Source organism: Scomber scombrus, chromosome 22 (genome assembly GCF_963691925.1).
Source record: "Scomber scombrus chromosome 22, fScoSco1.1, whole genome shotgun sequence".
In the NCBI taxonomy this organism is placed as follows: Eukaryota; Metazoa; Chordata; class Actinopteri; order Scombriformes; family Scombridae; genus Scomber; species Scomber scombrus.
The window spans coordinates 6,571,783-6,589,248 of record NC_084991.1 but is presented as its reverse complement, the minus strand read 5'-3'; the positions used below and the strand labels follow the sequence as shown (position 1 = coordinate 6,589,248).

The window sequence follows — 17,466 nt, the reverse complement described above, 5'->3', positions numbered from 1 at the left end:
AACAGACTGATGTTGCTGTTACTTTTCTATTAAAGGCAGACTCCAGTTTTACATTTAGGCTAACTTTTTTTAGAGGGTGTGTTGTAGATGTTGACACCTCAGTGTGAGCAGTGTTTTGGCAATGGTGAGGTCTTAAAGTTTTTATAGATGTGTTACTCTGACATGATTTAAGTATGGAGAAAAAATGTGCTAAAACTGATAAAGATGTGTGTATGTATGGTATTCTGTGTCAGTGGCCTGGATCATGTCATCCCTTCAGCTAGAAGTGTAGGGTCAACATAGCATATTTATCCACTTTAAATAGTTCAAATCAATCAAATTCTACATGGAAAAAAGTACATGTGCACAGATGCTTCTCTGTCACCCTTCAATATACATGTGCTCACATATGCTGCACACATGGCTTTGGAGCATTAAGGTTTTATTCATACTGAAGCTTAAATGTACACAACTTCTCACAATGATCAGTATGTATCCTCGTGCAACATCCTTACCCTTTCAGTACCCTCGAGTAGAGTGTAAATCAAACACAAGTTGCTGTAGCGTATCTGAACTTATCTGCGGGTTAAACTGTGGTTTTGGGCGCCCTCGGGAATATATGCACCTCTTGCCTGTTGCCTAATACCTGACATGTATCTTACATCACTGTGAACAGACTTTCTTAAAATATCATGTTTCTTGACCTGCATGTGCACTACAAACACACAACATAACATTTCCATGACACTACAGTGATACAGTCAGAGCAGCTCCACGTCACTGCTGAGGAAACCCGTCTGTGTCCCCGCTAAGACGCTGCAACACCGAGGCTGATTATCTGAGTCAATCCCTCAGGCGTTAAAAGCTCAGGGGGGCATGACTCTGCTGCTCCTACTGTACCATACACTCTCACATATTACATGCAAGGAATCCGATCTTTTGAAAAAAAAAATTATAACTTTGGGGAAGTTCTTTCCAACTCTCTACCTATTTTCCCTCTCACATTTACATATGCATTTTATGTGCATTTCTGTGCCCAGCAGCTCTAAAAGCTCCAACATAAGCTTGTACCAGATTAACAGCTTCAGTGGGCGAGGAGAGCAGGTGAGACGAGGATCTTGGCAAATTACCCAAATCTATTTTCTAGGGAATGATTAGCAGAGGTATCCTGGACACAGAGAGGGGAAAAGGGCAACCCAGTGATAAAGGGCTAGTTTAGAAAGCTAGATACGTGCGTATACATGTATCTGTGTGAACTCAGTTTGCATTTCACTCATTATTTGGGGATGAAAATTGACCAAAGTGTATTCACCCCATGGCAGCGTTTTCCATGAATTAAGTAACACTCTTTCTGTGTGTGAATAGGGTTTTAGAGAGAAAGGTATGAGGTGAAAGCAGTGAAGTGAGGATGAAAATGAGCAGACAGGATGAGGAGATGAGGAGTGGATAAAGAAGGGATGATGTTAGAGGGAGGGAGGGAAAAGGGACCTGGACACTGACCTAATGGGCCTTCAGCCTACTAAAGCTTAAGATATGAAGGGTGAAAGAAAGATTGCTTACTTGTCTGCAAACATTTGTCCCCTCTAAAAATATAATCTAATTTTCTCTCTGAATGTTTTGACTTCTTTTTTGGGGCAACAAGGCTTTCTTTTCATTTGGACATCAAGTCCCAACAGACTTGTCTTCTGTAATCATTGAGATTTGACCTTAAAAGCTTCTGATTTATCTCTTTTATATAACACAGGTCTTGTGATGGTGGGTTGGGTTCCGTATTTGCAGCAGGTCACTGCAGTCCCGCCTGGCTGACGGGATTAAAGTAATTGAATGATGACTTTTGTAAAAACTCTTATATGGACTTCATTTCTTCTCCAGAAATGTTGAAACATAGACATAGATGTGTTGATCAAATAAATATGAAGGAGGTAGATAAGAAACAGGCAGAACAATACAAAGAGAAACATGATGTAACATTGTTTGACCACACCATTTCTCCCCTGGGAATGAACTTGTGATTCGGTTATGTGTGAAAACCAATGACAGCAGCTTCACAATGATGCTGATTCAGTGAAGACAAGCCGGACAGTGTATTTATTTACAAGGAAACCAGACCTATCAGCCTGCCAGAGTGAGTGATACCACAAATTTATTGCCAGGTTATAACCTTATCAGAAGGAATGTAGCTGTGTGACTCACCTCAGTTTTCCAAGCCAGGTTTCTACAAGTTCTCATCCTAAAATTCACAGAGGAGAGTCACATTGCACCGTGATAAATGCTGTTACACAGTCCTACATAATGCTACTAGAACTGATTTTAATGAGGAACCAAGTCTAGACATGAGGGTTAGGGTTAGGGTTAGAGTGCAACTTCTGTCATCCTGGTCCTAGTTTGACTGTTTATAAAGCATAAAGTAAATTCTATGTTTAGCCAATTTAATTCCACCTTATTACCACAGGTTTTACAAATAATTTTTCAAATAATTTGATTTCATATAAATGAAATTATACCTCATGTACGAGGAATGCCTGTTGTCCTACCGGGTCAAAATTTACTTTATTGAATCAATAAAGTTTAAAAATCTTAAAAGAGTCTAATCCTTTTGCTGGATAATGATAATGATGATAATAATGATAATTACTTGTATAGCACAGGTTACTATGTGCTTTCCAAAGACATGAAAATACCAGATCAATGCAGAAATCAGTAGTAGTAAAAGTAAGTATAAGTGCCTGAATAATGTGCATTGCTGTGTATGGTCAAAGACAGTTGTCCCAAGATTTAAAATCATATGTTATACGTTATATGTCATCATAGTATGTGGTGTAATTACATATGAAACTGTGCATAAAGGTGTAAATGCAGGGTGTCAACCTTTTTTTTAGTGGGCGAAAAACATTAAATAGTCACATGCTCAATCACAAACCAGCCATCCAACTAGATTACAGGGTACATTTCCCCTATTGTTACACAGTGATTTATGTTAATCTCTCTCTTGTGTACCCTCATTATCTTTTCCTCCCCTCCTTTGCATCCTTTCCTTCACTCCTACTTTTGTCCCATCAACCACCTCCACCACTGCCTGGGGTCAAAAGATTAACCAAAATGATTTTGACATTTGTATGTTGTGATGTTAGAGGTGGCACTTAAAGAACTGCCTCATCATGCCCTGACCTGTCCTCAAGCTTATACTTTGCGTGTCAGAGATGATGGTAGAAATAAAAACACTTCATCCTTAGTCATGCGGTGGCTCATGTGTTGTCAGAGCGTGAGTAAATATAATAATGGCTCCCACTGCCCCACTTTCTTGGCAGCTTCGTGCATATAAAAACCCATAGCGAGGTTAGATCCTTGGGAAGACGTTCTGGGGAAAGCTGGAACAGTCTTATTTGGTTCATCAAGACCAGTGGTGAGTTTGTATCTGTTGGGAAAAGGGAGGCTTCTGTTTGCTTATGGCTTCAAAGATCAAAGCGCTGATTTACAGATTATGTCCAGTTTGAGGATGCTGCCTTTGGTGAAGTAGTTCAACTATCTGCGGTTTATGAGTGAAGTCAAGGCAGACATTGACAGCTGGATTGATGTAGCGTCTACAGCTGCCTTACTGAACCTCTTGTGATGAAGAGAGGGAACTAATTTTGAGGAGGAATCTTTCAATTTACTGATCAGTCTATGTTCTGACCATGAGCTGTGGGTAGAGATGATGAGAATGTGATAGTAGATACAAGTGGCTGTAATACTTCCAAGATTCCTTTGCAGGATGACTGACACAATATCAATGCTGATGTGCGGTAACATGATTTGAAACCATCCCAGTTTTTGAATCCATGGAAGCTGAAGCATCTGAGATTTAGCGGACAGAAGGCAAGCTTGTACTTTTTCTGTATGTTGTCCTTTCCATGACATTACATCTATATTATCTTCTAGGTTTCTTTTGAAGTGTCTGCTTGTTTTCTTTCTTTTCATGTCTCTCAGTTCTAGTTTATTGAACTTCCAGCGTGCAGCGCTATGATTATACTGTAGATAGGTAGAAGAAAGGATTAAGCATACAGTAGCTATATAATTTCCTTTGTTGACTTAAATTATACAGTTATTCAGCGTACTTTCTATTTAGCCACCAGCCTTCAACTGCTTGATGCTTTTCTGAGTTTCACTGCTTACAAATGCACTGAAAAAGTTTACCTGAACACTGCAAAATACAAAACCTAAAAAAAAGCTTGCTCTTAGAGGTTTTTATGTTTTATACCCAAACACCTTAAAGAGACCACTATTAATATTCCCAATCCTGTCAATGCACAGTTAATTCTGTTTAATATCCAATGATAAATCTGCACGTAACTGTACAGCATTCTGCAATATCATACTTGACTTAAATTAATATACATCCTGTATGCAGTATATTACTTTCATTTTACTGATGTATATTCAGAGTTCAGTTAGTATATAGTTAAAGGTGCACTGTGTAGAATTTAGTGGCATCTAATCGAATGAACTTAGCAGGAAATGGAATATAATATTCATAAGTATGTTTTAATTAGTGTATAATCACATGAAACTAAGAATCCTGTGTTTGTCCCCTTAGAATGAGCCATTTATAGCTACGTAGGGAGCGGGCCCTCTTCCATGGAGGCCACCATGTTGCACAGCCATGTTTCTACAGCAGCCCAGAATGGACAAACCAAACACTGGCTTTTCGCATTTATTGCGAGTTTCATGGCAACAATACATTTTTCTACATCCGTTGAAGGAGAGGGCGAAGGGAGGTTTCCAAGCTCACCACTAGATGCCAGTAAATCCTACACACTTCACCTTTAATGTATCTATCTATCTATGGCATGTATATATACATTTGAGGATGTGTGTTAAGATGCTAACATTTCATAATTAGCACAAAACACAAAGTACAATTGAGGCTGTACAGTAATGTCATTACTTGGCAGGCACTTGGTCCTAAACCAAAATATTAAAAAATGAAAGATTTGGACTGCTGGGGGCGCTAGAGAAAAAATAGTGGCTTGATTTGACAGGTTTTTAGCACTTCTTAAGCAAGAGGAGCCAGACCAAGGCCAAGTTCAGTTGTAACATGTTTTAGTAGAGTCTGAAATGTTGTGCAAAAGCCAAATTTAAATGTTAATGTTAAAAGTATTTTTGATCATGTGTTCAACTTATTTACTGGAGTAGAAATTTCCAATCACAGGGTCTTTTTAAAAAATCATACTAAAGACTAAGAATCAGCACCCTTTACAAAGTCCTGTTTGTTGTTTGATCCTCTGAGTGATTTGAAGAGAGATTCATCTTCTTTCATTGTTTCATTTATCATTTAAGGCAGTTTTTTTTTCTTTTTGCTGGAGAACTTCCCCAGATTAATTGCCTTAAAATAATCAATCTAATTCATTGGCAACAGACAACGCCATGAAACATTTAGCCAGTAGCCTATTCATGTTAAATTGATGGGAATCACATGGGGCATTGTGGTGGTGCGGGGCGACAAAGCCCCAAAACCCTGCATTCCAGTTTCACCCAGTTCTGTGACTATTTTCAGGCCACAACACCATCTGAATGTCACATGAAAAATATATTTTCCTTGAGCAATTATCCATTTAAGTGTGAAGCACAGCGCTCAAAGGCACACGGTGAGTTTCTTGTAAACATGCTTACTGCTATGTGGAATCAACAAAGACAGTTACAGAGCAGGATTTAGAAAGTGGCACTAATTGGTAACCTCACCTTAAAAACATCAAGATATGCTTTTGGATTTCCTCTCCAGAACAAAACATGACAAAATCTCTGATGAATGAGGAATCCTCTGACTATTCCCTTAGGGTTCCGATATTTTTTCTTGCTCAAACCTGCTGTTCTATTGTAGTAATTTACAGTATGTACAGCACACTGACTCCTAAGGCCTTTACACACTGGGGCTGTGATGAAAAAACTACATGAAAATGTGAAATACATAGAAACAAACATTTCTGACAGTTCATTCTGCTGTCAGTCAGCCTGGTGGAGGCATTTTGTCTTTTTGCTGTACTTTCACTTACTGCTGACAGATGGCTACTTCTCTGGAAAGAGACACTGAACCCAGGTTTGAGTGGGTGTGGTCTGGACATTAAAAGTTCAGCTTTAAGCATCTCTCTCCACAGAAGCAGGCGTGTGTCAGCAGAAATGTAATGAATCAAAATAATTCACATGTCGGCTCTGCAGGAAGAAATCAACAGTGTTGGTATTTATGAATACATGATGATGACGATGCATATGATGAAACATGGATAAGCCTGTCTGTCTGCCTGAAGTGAAACAGACGAGCTCACAGGCAGACGGAGTCCCCATCATTCAATATAGAAACAATAGATAAGTAAGCACATACAGCGGCATATTTGCATATCATGTCACCATTACATGTGGGCCTTCATGGTTAACAGCTGTCTGTGCAGGTTGCGCTTCGTGATTGGTTGATGCCTTTATTTGCTGTGTGAAAGCTCAGAAAAATCAACTTTTTCGCAGTGTAATATTCAGGTTCTATGTGAAACTACTCATGTCAGAAACAACAGTTATATATTAAAAAATATATTGATGTGTGAATTAATCGCAGTCAGTGCAAGCAGTGTTATGGTGATTACTGCAGCTAAATGGTTACATGCTCCTCAGTGGGTTGAGAAAATGCTCTGATCTTTTTAGTAAACGGAACATTTCAAATTCACTGGAAAATCTTGAACTTGCTCAGGCCTCAAGCTATGCAATATAGCCTCAATACTTCCAGGAAATCTGACAAATATGTGACACCACACTTGCAGAAAAAACCATCAAAGAAAGGGATTAGACGTGATGGATTGTACAGTTGGAGCTAGGACAGTCTATCCTTAAGGGCATTTATGGTTATGCACTCGGTTATATGTTGGTTGTAGTTGTGTCCACATGCAGTTAAATCCACTTTCATATACAGTTAGCCACATATATGCATCTCCGTTAGCCAAATACCAAATCTAATTGCAATCCATCAAGGTTTTCAAAGTCTCCAGCTCAAATGGTGTTGATAATGCTCTTGAAGCTGTTTGGGAGAACAAGAAGAACAATTTGTGCATGTAGAAATTTAGCTACAACAATAAGCATTTAGCTATAAAAGATAGCTAGCGAACTCCAAAGCATAATGTAACAAAAACATGAAGTGAGGATTATATAGAGATAGTCCAGTCACAATAACTACTTATGTTGGATGATATATTGTCTCAGAAATAATCGTGATAAACGATATTATTGTCATTTGAAGATAATTTTAAACCACTGATATAATGATGATATAATAGTGTAATAATGGAAGAGGACGTGAGGGTTGGGATTGGAGAGTGGGCGCTATGCTTCTGTAAAAACACAGACTGACAGTTATTTACCTTTAATTCCATATTTATGCTGCACTGCTCACTTCTGCAGTCTGCACTCAGGATGTCCACAGTGAGGAATGGAGGACACTACTTGCTTAGCCAATGTGACATGAATAGCCTCTTAGCTGCTAATGTGAAGTGTGGCAATATTGAGGTAAAAAAGTGATCAAGGTCATGTCCATGTATCATATGATAAGTCCATATATACACATGATGATGTTGATAATTATGTTATTGTACGATAAGTCGATAACGTAATTATTGTGACAGGCCTATATAGAAGTTTCCAGAGGTGGTTTGAGTAAGTGAGTTTTAATCCAACTCGAATGATGCTTGGATGCATTTATACTTCAGACACCTGATCCACCCATGATGCATGAAGTCTAAATGTCAAAGAGAGTTAGACAGAGAAGTTAAAATCCTACATTCTCTCTTACTCCGATACACTTAGCCAAGTGATGAGTGAAGTGTGTGTGTGTGTGCTTGATTGATTGTGGGCTTTGAAAGGTTTCAAAAAGTGTTGGATGCAACCCCCCAATTCCAATGTCAAAAATGTGTCAGGGAAGAGGGTTTCACACCTCAGATTGTGGGACTATCTAAAGGAAAAAAATGTGGCATTTTCAAGTGTAAATTGAAAACAAAGGCAGATAATGAGTTCAGCGCTCAAGCATTCAAACAGACATGAACAGAGCATCTGTAAATAGTCACAATGATGTCACCTACTTCCAAGGTGCATGAAGAAGGGGAAGAAGTCTAAAAAGGTCAAAAACTCAAGCAACACTTGAATATAGTGAATAAGTGATGCACGATAATAGGCCCATTATTGGTATTGGCTGATAAAGGCTTTAAAATGTTGGCAACAGCCTGAAATTAATCGAAGAAGACTCTGGAGGAAGCACTGTGAACAGAGTAACTGCTGCACAGATGGGAAACACATCCACTGACAGGATGTACCACTCTGTCTGGGAAAAAAACAACTCCTTTTTGGTTTATAATGGCAGTTGGCAACCACTGCATTAGGTGCATTACTGCCACCTTCTGCTTCAGAGTATGGACCAAACATTAAATCCTGTGTGTCTAATAAACTAAAAGAAAATGCTACTGCTCCACCCCAAGTTTTAATGCTGAACTCCTGAACTTCAGTCTTTCTAAATTCTTGCTTCACATATTGATGAATATGAGCCAGATGAATATGTGTGTATATATCGGCAATCGACCAACACGAGTCAGAAAAAATTGACATATCGGATATTGGTAAAATATCCTATATCGTGCATCCCTAGTATGTAGAAAAACAAACAATGGTCTAACAATAAAGTTCTGTATACTACAAGTGTTGCTGGAGTTTTAACCTCTCCTCTTTCAGTAATTTCTTTGACCTTAAATGTTAGCGTTACCAACAGCTAATTATAAGCCTAAACCTAAAGTGCGGAACCCTAAAATAACTCTGTGTAGAGGTGAGGGCAGGTGAAGTATCCTCACTGGGGAGGTGTCTCCTCATTCTCCTGTCCTTGTGCTGACATTTTTTCCTATAATACAGAGCCACGTACACACAGCCTCATTATCATTATCGCTCTGCCCATTGAGCAAGCTATCGCTCACCCGCCGTGCCTTGTTTGCCTCTGCAAGCCCGAGCGTCAGCATCATAAACGAACACTGAGGCCTTTTACTGCAGCGATTATGGCAGGAGGAGGGGAAATTAATTTGTCTGACTAAACGCAGTTTCACGGGCCAGGCGCCTCACTTGAAAAAAGATCCTTATTCATACATTTACATTTAATAACCGAAGCGGAGACAAATAAGTTTAGTTGAAAGGTTGTGTGAATGTCATATCAAGTGTTTCATGTCACATTATCAAAATTTCATGGAATTCCAGTGTTTTCATTCACAGGGAGGAAGACTAACATTGTTCCTGTTACTATTCTTGTGTTGAATTATTCTGTTTAGCAGCAGACAATTTCATGGGTCAGGAGGTAGTTTAGGCTGAGAAGCAGAGTGGCAAATATTTATTAAATTTACCGGTCCCAGATATGCTTTTAAGGGCGAAGGCTTCTCGCAGCCGATAACATAATAACAGCCTATAACGTAATAATATACTTATATCATTTTGTTAAAGTTTTATTTATTGGATATGAAGTTTCACACTTCCATTGTAGTATGGTTTTTGGCAAAAAGTTCTAACGTTATTGGTTCAGGACTTTTATTACGTTATTGGCAAGTAATTACGTTATCCGCTTATTACTTTACAAAAGGGGGCAAAATGATTACATTATCAGTCATTATTACGTTATCTGCTGCTACAAAGCTGTACTATTATTATTATTATCATTATTATTATTATTAAACTCATATTATAGAAAATTCCTGTCCAGATGAAATATGTGATATGATTGCTTACGAGCAGCTGCCTGTGCCAATGTCCCAAGCTATTCATTAACTGATTAATCATTCATCAGAAATAAATCACTCATTTGTGTCATGTTTCTTGAATGATTTTCACTTGCACATTTTACATTAATTTGTTAGTTCTGCAGTGCTCATGCTGCCTCACATGTGAATCACAAGAGTGGAGTTGAGTGTTTTAATTTGTGGAACTTGCCAAAATAAGTAAGAGGAAATGTTTTCCATATTTAAAATCACATTTTGCAATTTGCAGATTTGGTTTAACAGGCCCCTAACCCTAACCCTTTTTTCAATCCCACGTGACAACTAAAAAAAATGCCCTGGGTGTGTTTTAGATTTACACCATGGAAGTGAGAATTTTTTTGGAAAGTAGAGATATGTTGTCGGGTTCTTACTTTCCACTTTAAAAAGGTTTATTTTAGGGTTCAGACTTGGTTTTAGGCATGAAGATAAAGTTAGGGTTCGGGAATATGTTACGCAAATTAGGGTCCTCACAAGTGTAGAAGTACAAGCGTGTGTGTGTGTATGTTTGAACACATGACATTGTGTCTGTTTGTCATTTTGCAGCGTTGTTAACAGTTTTCATTGAGCTGGCACACTGAGAGATAACAAAGCTGTGTGTGTGTGTGTGTGTGTGTGTGTGTGTGTGTGTGTGTGTGTGTGTGTGTGTGTGTGTGTGTTTAGTCTTTTTAGTTTTTGACCAAGGGTGTGAGCACTTTTTTTGGAAAGTTGAGATATTTTGTGTGGTTCTCACTTCTCACTTTGGTTTTAGGGGTGAAGATAATGTCATGGGTTTGGAAATGTGTTATTCAAATTAGGGTCCTCACAAGTGTAGAAGTACAAGCCTGGGTGTGTGCGTGAAACATGTCTTTGTGTCTGTCATTTTTGCAGCATTTTCAACATAGTTAGTCCTCATTGAGCTGGCACACGGAGAGATGAGCTGTTATGATTTAGGGATAACAACACTGTGTGCCTGTGTGTGTTCGTGTGTGTGTGTGTTTATGTGTGTGTGTGTGTGTCTTTTCTGAGCCAGTGATTGTAAGGTGACATTGCTGCAGGACATATGCCCCTCCCTTCCTCCACCCAAAATCTGTATCATCCAGCCACAACACCTCTGATGGGAACAGGTCACCTCTCTCTGTTCGTAGCCGTCTGTTACTATATGACCCTTTCCCTCTGCTCTCTTCCTCTCTCCAAAAAAATACATGTGAGCCTTTAACCAGGGACAGTTTACCAAGCATGCGCGTCTGCATTGAAACTAACAACTTCCCTGGAACAGATATCATTCATCATCACCATTCACCCTTCAGCTGTCAGAAGATTGTAATTGCACTGATGAAGCAAAAGAAAAGTTTGTTGGCGTTGGCACTAAGTATATACTTTTTTTTTTCTTAGCAAGGAATAGGAATACTTTTGTTTATGGAAATACTTAAGTTTATTGACAGAGACCACAAGGCATTGCAAGCATGGATTTAAATGACATACTTTCTATGAAAACATCCAAGTATGTGGTTGAAACTTGGCTGTGCATGGATTCTTTTTCACTAACATACTTCATATTCACCCTGAGAAATTCACAACTTCTCCACAATCCTATAACAGTGTTTAAAATTCAGCTTTACGCACTACAGTTGTGCTCTTCATTCAGCCAATCACTGAACCCACTCCTGCTGTTCAGGATTTCTCCCCGGAAACTGACAAAGCGGAGGCGATTGAGCTCTAATCTTTTAAGATCAATTTTGTTAGTAGATGACAGTCTAAACATCAGCCTCACGTGGCCTTTGCTGTGAAAGTGAAGGTTTTAATTCATTAAAGTGCATTCATTTGAGGGGAAGAGAGGCAGGGGGGAGGGGGGTTAGTTATTGATTTAGTGGAGGTGGCCCACTTCTGCTTTTAACAGCTGTGGGAAAACCCTCTGGTTACTCAACACTCTGGGTGAAGCACTCAGTCGTTTTGATCACAGTGAAGCAGTGACTATTCTTTGATGGCTCTGCAGGTCATCTTTGAGGAATGTAAAAAAGCTGAAAAGCTCAGAAAGAAAGGTTGCATCATTGCATTTTCATTGTAGAAACCAGCGCGTCTTCGAGAATCTAAAAGCTGAGGAGAATTCCAAACTTTCCTCAGAAAGGACTTTGCTCTAAAAGTGCAGCGGAGACACTGAAAGAAACAAGTTATGTACAAGTTGTTTTTCTATGTTGCCGGGGACAACGTTTGGGTCATGCGGGCAAGATGATAGAGGTATCAAATGGTTCGCATAAACAAAAACCACCAGAGGATATACATATTTCTTATTTCTTGGCATGATAAACTTGTTTACCATCTGATTTTATCATCTCTGCATGTTTTTTAAAGAGGGAGAAATCTCCAGGCTGACTGAAATGCTGATCAAGGGAAGCAAATGACTAACACTCTCATCTCAACAGGTTTCGCATTAGCAAAGCTGTTGCAGATGAAGGGTACTCATATCTAGAACTTTATGAATGAGAGGTTAGTCAGTCAGCTCTCCTCAAGGAAATTCATTTTGAAAGAAAAACAGAGAACAAAAGCGGCTCTTCTGAGAGGCAGGAATTGGTAATAACAACTCCCTGAGGCTTACGCTGCCGGCACTTCCTAACCCGTGCTGACTGGGAAGAAGCATGTGGAGATAAAACAACAGCAGCTCTAGAAAGATACTCCCTGACATGATGTTATACTACAGTATGTGAACTGAAGATCTACTACTCATCACTTCTGGGTTTTGGAACTGGTCACAATGATTGCCAGAAAGGGTTTAAACAGATGAGTGATTGTGCCTGAGAAAACTTAAGCGTTCCTCAGCTCAGAGCACAACATGAGCCAAAAGATGTCATACTTTATTAAAAAAAAAATTGATGCTGTGCTTCAGGTAGAGTCTGTCTGTCAGCACAGTTGCAGTGGTGGTGTGATTGAATGATTCGCCTAACTGCCTAAAATGCTGAAACTAGTAGTTTCATGAGCTCTGTCTAATTGCCTAATTGAAAGCCTTTACTGACATTGAATATAAAAAAAAACGTGTTTCTCTGCACTTCAATATGAAGCTTATTATTAACTCTGAGAGTCATCCTTGCAATCTTCCCATAACCAAACCGCCTCTTTACCAAACAAGCTAAACCTTCCTATTACTATACAATTATCAAATTACCAGCAAATGTAATTTTGAAGCTCAGTGAGTTTTGTGTAGACCTTGTAAGCAGAGACACCTTCAGGCAACAAATGCTCGTGCCAAGCATTTCATGTATGACTCAGAGCACAATTATGTTGTACATATAGCAGCCACTTATTTTCCATGACGTGTGTTCATACCAAGACATACTACTGCTATTATCGCTTTTGTAGTGACAAAGTTCAAGCCATAGGTTTACCTCAAAGCAACAAAGGCTCTTGACAACTTCAGTCAGTTGAGGATCAGCAAGGTCTCATGTGTTATTTGATAAAAATCCAGAAGGATAACAGATCCCTTCAAAGTGTCTCTCTTTCTGTCTTTTCAGATCTTACAGGTGAATCTAGTGATGTCCATCCTGCTGTATGTGATGGTCCTCGTGTACCTCTATGGTATCCAGGCAACCAACATGGACAGCAGTCGCCAGGGGCAGCAGCAGCCAAGTCCAGACCCCTTAAACTCTCTTATCATCCAGCTGCTTCAGGCAGACCTGACGAGGGGAAAGACCAGAGGGAACCAGAGCCAACAGGGGAAAAGCAGGGACACTGAGCCCCAGGACACGCTGCCTCCTCTCCTCAGTGCAAACTTTCCTTTAGAGGAGCAGGGCGACGTGGAGCAGTGGGGGCCGGACAGTCGCAGCGGTGAAAGCAGTGACGGTGTGGTTGATCAGCAGGTGATGCTGTTGAACTCGGACCTACTCAGGCAGCACAAGCGGTATAACTCACATCGAGTGCTGCTGAGTGACCGGCCACCACTGCAGCCGCCCCCGCTTTACCTCGCAGATGATTTTGTGAGCGGCGGACCGGACGGTAGTGCGGCGGGAAACAAGACGAGAAAGAAGCGCTACGCTGAGCACAAGAGTTATCGTGGGGAATATTCTGTGTGTGACAGCGAGAGCCATTGGGTGACGGAGAAAACCCAAGCGGTGGACACCAGGGGGAACGCCGTCACTGTTCTGGCCAAAATTAGAACCAGTGCCACACAGGACATCAAACAGTACTTTTATGAGACACGCTGTCGGTCCCCCAAGCCCTTCAAGGGTGGCTGCAGGGGCATCGACGACAAGAACTGGAACTCGCAGTGTAAGACGACGCAGACGTACGTTCGAGCGCTGACGCAGATTCGCAATATAGTGGCCTGGAGGTGGATACGCATAGACACTTCCTGCGTCTGCGCGTTGTCGAGGAAACGTCATAGGACGTAAACACTATAATACAAGCCCTGTTGGGGACTTCTACTACCTGATTGGAATTCTACTTCCTGTATAGGATTTTATTTCCCATTCACAGTGCTCGCCCACCACAGGATTATGGTGGTGAGGAGCAATATTTTGCTATAAAATGATACTTCTACTGAAGAAAACTTGGGTCCGTTTAAATGATATTTCACATTGTTGTGCTGCAAATCAACAAGCTTTGGAAGAACTCATTTGAGTCAGGGTGGGGAGGGAGGGAGGGAGGGGTGTGTGTGAAGGGGGAACTGTACATATAAATTATTTAAATTATATGAAATGCATGTAGTTTATACATGTTTATCTATCTATATATGACGTATGAATATATTTGTGTTATTTATTGAAAGAAGTCTTCAAAAGGAAAAAATGTCTATAAAAAAGGAATGAAACAAGCTATGAACTCATTTTGAGACTATAATACAGAGCTGGGCTGCAAAGGTGCTTCACAGTAAGACTTTACATGTGCCTTGACCAGTGTGGCTGCAGAGGAGAGATGGGACATGGTAATTCATAGACAGAAGTTGCCGCAAATGTTTCGGGGTTGAACCTAAGAATCACAGAGCTGCAGGGAACTGCGCTGTCCTGTGGACTAATAGGGGGCCAATAATAGCATAAATAATATCAGAAGGCATCCTATGACCAAAACACAAATTTGACATTTGACCAAACATATACATTTACACTGCATTCACACTTGACCACACTGTACTGTCATGTTGTAATACACCAGAAGTCCATTCATTCCTCTGACACTTTTGACCAAATGAAAACAGAAATGTGGAATCTGCTGGCAGTGCAGGAAGTGTTACAGAAAAAAAAAAACTGTTCTCACTGTCCCTGTTCACCACGGGTTTTCCTCTCAACTGATATCATGAGCTATTTTTGTTTCTTCCTTTTAATAAAAAAAAAGAAAAGTTTTTAAAGTTGGAAGCATTTTATTAACCAATACATCTGGATAAAAGAATTTGCCAACAAGATTAAGTTACTTTGGTGAGCATTTGATCAAAATATATAATTGACCGTCCCATTCAGAGAAGTTGACTCAACATGAAAATCAGTGTTCACACCAACTTCTTTTAATGCAGCTTGTCTTACATTTTGTCCAGCTGTGCATTGGTGGTCACTACCTTGTTGCAGAATTTGTGTGTAAAATTTGGATCCCCAAAAAGCCACCTGGAGAAAAAGCTTTGCTCCTGGCCTCATGACCATGTTTTTTTTTTCACAACCAACATTCAACCCTTTACAAACGTATTCTTATATAAGCAGCAGAATCCGTTGAAATGAAAAGACCAAAACCAACAATGAATTGAATCTTACTAACAGGTATTATGTGTGTATCCAAAGCCTCTCTTTTTTTTAGCTATAATTACTATAAAAAACACATCAATGAGTCACATTATTGGGTGACATGTTCCCTCATTGCCATGTGCGTGGGCACTGTAGTTAATTTTGAGTCAGTCCCACATGGCTCAGATCTCCTGCCGGAAATACACAAATGTATATTAATCTGCAGCTGAAACCCTAACCCTAACAAAAAAACCTACAGTGCCCAGCTGTTTTAGGAAATAATTTAACCCTTTTAAAAATGAAAGTAACGTGTGTGACCCATTTTTAAAGATTGATGTCTTTAGTAGGACTGAATGTGAAGTTGAGAGCATCAGACAGACAGACTGGGGACAATGGAAAGTATTTAGAAGGACTAATATATGGTTGGTTTTGGTATTTTCATGGGATTTGTTTTTTTAATAATAACAACCATATAAATAATGAATAAATTAACTAATTGATGCCAGTTCTATACTTCAAATGTATCCAGGCACATTGAGTTAGTTCTGGGGTTCCCTAACATTTTGTACCGTGGTGTTTCCCAGTTTTTTGTTCAGGAAAGTCCAGGTTGTCCACAGTTCAGTCACAGAGAGAAAGCATACATGTTACAGTGGTGGTTAATCAGGGGTCTGATCAATAGTCATTCATTCTGCTATCTGATCAGATGTTTTACACTTCAGTTATCTCCCCCGGTTACAGCACAGAGAGACAGCAAAGGTCTCAAATGGAGCTAATCATTTATCAAATGGAGGTCAGTGGTTAAAAGAAGAAAGCTTAGAAAAAAGTGACAGAATTATGTGCAGGTGTTTGTGTGTGTAGTGGAGATACATAGGCTTAGACTCACAGTTGGATCACATTATTCAGCCGTATTAACAAATGGCTTGCTCGATACAGAAAATGTTGTTCTAACTAGATGTAAAAAAATCAATTTTCGGCAGGACTAATGCAGAACCACACAGGAAGTATCAAGAGGGACTTTTATAATTGCTCCCACTGTATGCAGCTCTAATGCGGGATGAACTCAAAGTCGAACTTCTGTGATGATTATCAATGTGGCACTCTTCTCTTATCATCTGATATCTGTTACAGTTTTTAGAGTTTGGAGCCTGAAGTCAAGGTTATATTTAAGAGCAAACTAGTGTTTTTTTAATTATCTAACTGTTTCAGTAATACACAAAAAGAGGTCCCAAGCAGGTCTACAACATGGGAAAAAACATGCAAAATATAAAACACATCCTGCAAAGTACTGTATTTACCTGTTAAAACAAATTGGATTTCATGCCAACAACAACCTGCAACCGTCTTACAAAGGCCTTATATCTGTGATGAAAATGGTTCAACCATTGGAGATTGCATTAGTGAGGACAGAGAACAGAAGATCAGCTACAGGATGACATAAATGTAGAGAGACACATCACAGGACTAACAGAACAGAAACAGAAACAGAAAAATCTAATTAAGCAAATCCCCATGCACAGTGAGATGGAGACAGACCAGAAGCAACCAGATTGACAAAGATATGAATTAGTCATCATCAAATTCCCCAGAGGTTATATCCATGGATAAAGATGTGTGTATTAAGAGTATTCAAAGGACATCAAGGAGAAGCTTCCAGGTTAACAGTGATGCATAACAGATGCTAGCTTCACACCAACACATGTTCTCAGTTACCATGAGGTATAAGACATCTTTGGTATCACTCAAAGCAATAATTAACACTTTCAAGAACAGATTACACTGTGTTGTTACAAAATGGACTGATTTTCAGGAATAAAGCTTTTTTCAAAAATGGATATAAGCATTCCCAGTTTGTCTGAAAAGGTCAGAGGACTGCTGTCAGATTTTTTAAAAAAAAGGTACCTAAGATGGTTTGAAAAATACAAATCAGGAAGAGAGGATTTGTGTGGCATGCATTTGATCTTTGTCAATGAATATTTGGGTTTTAAAGGAAAAATCCACCTTGAACACATAAAAAAAAC

At 39.5% G+C, this 17,466-nt stretch overlaps 2 protein-coding genes across 2 annotated transcripts in view; one reads left to right on the top strand and one right to left on the bottom strand.

The window, feature by feature from the left end:
• optn (optineurin) overlaps positions 1 to 17,466 on the bottom strand; it is a 413,618-nt gene that overhangs the window by 274,467 nt on the left and 121,685 nt on the right. The window lies entirely within an intron of this gene.
• ntf3 (neurotrophin 3) lies at positions 6,597 to 14,131 on the top strand. The gene is made up of 3 exons (XM_062443924.1): positions 6,597 to 6,614; positions 13,256 to 13,537; positions 13,598 to 14,131. Exons 1-3 carry the CDS (start codon positions 6,597 to 6,599, stop codon positions 14,129 to 14,131), a joined length of 834 nt encoding a protein of 277 aa, XP_062299908.1.

Coding starts and splice junctions, on each gene's coding strand:
- ntf3 (XM_062443924.1), top strand. Junction 13,538..13,597: donor CTTTAGAGGAGCAGGGCGAC/GTGGAGCAGTGG, acceptor GTGGTTGATCAG/CAGGTGATGCTGTTGAACTC.